The 3,205-nt window shown below is 43.7% G+C and overlaps 1 protein-coding gene across 1 annotated transcript; it reads left to right on the top strand.

The window, feature by feature from the left end:
* Window positions 1–875: 875 nt before the first annotated feature.
* On the top strand, window positions 876–2,991 carry LOC110491838 (transcription factor HES-4-B). The gene is made up of 4 exons (XM_021565631.3): window positions 876–1,457; window positions 1,649–1,744; window positions 1,863–1,950; window positions 2,066–2,991. The coding sequence occupies exons 1-4, from the start codon at window positions 1,350–1,352 to the stop codon at window positions 2,644–2,646; spliced, it is 873 nt and encodes a 290-aa protein (XP_021421306.3). The 5' UTR covers window positions 876–1,349; the 3' UTR covers window positions 2,647–2,991.
* The last annotated feature ends 214 nt before the right edge of the window (window positions 2,992–3,205 follow it).

Below are 3,205 nucleotides of genomic sequence, written 5' to 3'. Positions count from 1 at the left end.
CCTGTTGGTTTATATGGATAGATATGAGAATAAGACATACCATAGTTATTATAATCTACGTGCCAGAAGACTGGGATAAAATGTTTCCATTCTCTAGAGAAATTAACGAGTTCTAGAGAAAAGTCCCTCGGGGAAGCCAGTTTCGGCACGTGCTCAGTGGATGCTGAAGTGCATGGAGCAGGCGCACACAGTGCGACTGGCACGCGGACAGATGTCGCATCGCTCATCCCCCGCCCGTTCACAGCTCCCGCGCAGGAATTATTGACACATGGATGTTCACACAGCCAATAAGACCTAGCTCAGTTAGATTTGCATAAAGTGGCCGCCTGCCATTGGTTTACTGCGTGCTGCTCCAAACCGTCTCGCGTGTCATTTACAGCTGTTTTTCTCCTTAGAGGCACATACTGAAATGTTAAACTATATCATTGAAGTATTAAGGTATAGTTATTACAATTTCCCCTTACATTTATCAAAATACAAAAGGCATTTTACGCATATTTGCGTAAAAGTTACTTGAACATGAAAATAGTAGGCACAAAATGTATTTATTAGGTACTTTAGAATAAAGCCCACACACACTTTTTTGTAGGTATATGTAGGCTATATTCTTACCTTCAACCACCTAAGAAAAAACGTTATAGACTATTTAAAAAATAATTGAAATGAAATATTCAAAACTCGGAATGACATGAATAAAACACACGCTATTTATAGCAACATAATATTACAAGCATCGTGAGGTTTTGTAGTTAGATAGTATCTCAAAGCATCGAGAATCTTTGCGAACACAAAAAGCATACATTCTTGAAGGGTATGAAAAAGTTGGAAGCAAACCGCCAGCGCATTTCCCCAGTTCCCCTTATCACTTCACAGCCAGACCGACTGCACTCGCCGCTTTGTTGCCAGTCCCTCCAGGGCTGATTGAGCAGCGCGTGACTGACAGCCCGCGGGGGTGTTGTCCAATCAGCGGTCTGCCCCGCGCCCAATGGGTGAGTCCGCACGCCCATTGGCTGAGACGAGTGTGGGAAAGAATGCAGAGAGGGTTTCACACGAACTGGGAGCATGCGAACCACCTATAAGTACCGCCGGCGTGTGTCGGCCGTAGAGCAGACGCAACCTGCCCGACAGAGCCTGAACCCAAGCACGTTCTAATACTCCAATGACAGTTCGGTGATAACAAGTGATATAGCTGATCAGTGGGACTTGCTCACGTCTGCGTGACTATCGTAGGATATCCTTCGCACGGGTTACGATTTGATCTAAACATAAAGGCGCAGTGATATTGCAACTTTTTTCCACCTTTTCCAACTTCTCCAAAAGGATATACCTTTTCTATAATTTAATCCAAAATGCCAGCCGACACCATGGAGAAGCAAACGGCATCCCCTATTGCTGGTGCCCCTGCAAATGGATCCCATACTCCAGACAAACCTAAGAATGCCAGCGAGCATAGAAAGGTAACGTTAGGCTAAAAGTCTATAACTGCCGATGGATTTAAAATGAATCTGATATGCCTCCTAGGCTAACGTTGTTGCTAATTAAACTTTACCCTAGTAGGCTAACCAAATTGTACGTGTGAGATAAAATAAATGCGTACATTCGGACTTATCCATGAACATGCAATTAATATGAAGCATTTATTTTGCAGTCCTCAAAGCCCATCATGGAGAAACGTCGGAGAGCGCGGATAAACGAAAGCCTTGGCCAACTCAAGACACTTATTCTCGATGCACTTAAAAAAGATGTAAGTCTAAATAATTGAAAGGATTTAACAATTTAAAATCACTGTGTGTTCATTTTTCCTGGCATTTAATTTTGTGTCAATGCACAGCCTTTACCTTTTGCTATGCTGTTATCCACAGAGTTCCAGACATTCAAAATTGGAGAAAGCCGATATTCTGGAGATGACAGTGAAGCACTTACGAAATTTACAGCGTGTGCAGATGACTGGTAAGTTAAATTGCAAATATCTAATTTGACAACATCTGCCCTACGCTTTATTTATAAGGGTTTCATATTTCCATCGATTATACACGATGTCTAATGTTCTCTCTTGTCTCGGCAGCGCTGTCAGCAGACACTACCGTCCTCAGTAAATACCGGGCGGGATTCAACGAATGCATGAACGAGGTCACTCGCTTCTTATCAACCAGCGAAGGGGTGAACACGGAGGTGCGGTCGCGGCTTCTCAACCACCTGTCTGGCTGCCTAGGGCAGTTGATCGCCATGAACTACCCCCAGCCAAACCCAAATCAACAGGCTCACCTCGCGCAGCCCCTTCACGTACAGCTACCCTCTACCTTGCCCAACAGTGCCTCTATGGGCTCCAAACTCAGCCCCACCGAGGCAATGTCACCTAAAGTCTTCAGCGGGTTCCAGCTTGTGCCCGCCACCGATGGACAGTTTGCTTTCCTGATTCCCAACCCTTCTTTCGCCTCAGCATCAACCCCAGTCATCCCTCTGTATGCTAACGCAGGTGTGCTGTCACAGACAGTCAACGCCAGCCCCGTCCATGGCAGCTCTGCACCAGTAGTGGGATCCCCTGTCCATGGGATGACATCATTCATCGGTGTGCCTCAGGCGGTCAGCCCTGTCGGTGTCTGCACTGGTTTGGAGAGCACTGAGCCTGTTTGGCGACCCTGGTAGTTTGGTTGAAGTGGACACTACAATAAAGAAGGTTATTTTTATGAAGTAAATAGTTCCGTTCTAGGGGACATCATTTCCTTTGTTGGGCATGGTAAAAGTTTGTTTATTTATTGGCTGATTCCAACATTTGGATGTTGGTGATAAATATTGTGTCCATGCAATGGAAGATTTATTCAAATGTTTGTGATTAAGTACTTTTTATGGAACGATTTAGTTTTGTACAAAGTTGATATTGATTGTTATACCAAAGCTGTGTGTTTTTATATTGTTTGTCGTTTTATGTTTGGAAATTGAAGTTTGGCAATGGCCCATTGACCTAATAAATCAGTTTGAATAATTCAGAAATTCATAATTTTGTCTTTACTTCCATATCACTTCTATAACACACTTAGAGCATAGTTATATAGGCTTAAGATATATTTTTGTTTCTATAAGGCCCATGTGTAAAAGTTAATATTGAGTATATTTTGGGGATCCCGAGTGTCGCAGCGGTCTAAGGCACTGCATCTCAGTGCTAGAGGTGTCACTACAGACACCCTGGTTCGAATCTAGGCTGTAT

The sequence above is a fragment of the Oncorhynchus mykiss genome, chromosome 16 (assembly GCF_057628025.1).
Source record: "Oncorhynchus mykiss isolate SJ-2025 chromosome 16, ASM5762802v1, whole genome shotgun sequence".
In the NCBI taxonomy this organism is placed as follows: Eukaryota; Metazoa; Chordata; class Actinopteri; order Salmoniformes; family Salmonidae; genus Oncorhynchus; species Oncorhynchus mykiss.
The sequence above is the reverse complement of the archived record's forward strand: the minus strand, read 5'-3'. Positions and strand labels throughout refer to the sequence as shown.

Bases quoted from the DNA above. Each gene is read 5' to 3' on its own strand.
- LOC110491838 (XM_021565631.3), top strand. From the start codon at position 1,350: ATGCCAGCCGACACCATGGAGAAGCAAACGGCATCCCCTATTGCTGGT. The intron at 1,458-1,648 runs GTAACGTTAGGC...TTTATTTTGCAG, and splicing joins ATGCCAGCGAGCATAGAAAG to TCCTCAAAGCCCATCATGGA. The intron at 1,745-1,862 runs GTAAGTCTAAAT...TGTTATCCACAG, and splicing joins TCGATGCACTTAAAAAAGAT to AGTTCCAGACATTCAAAATT.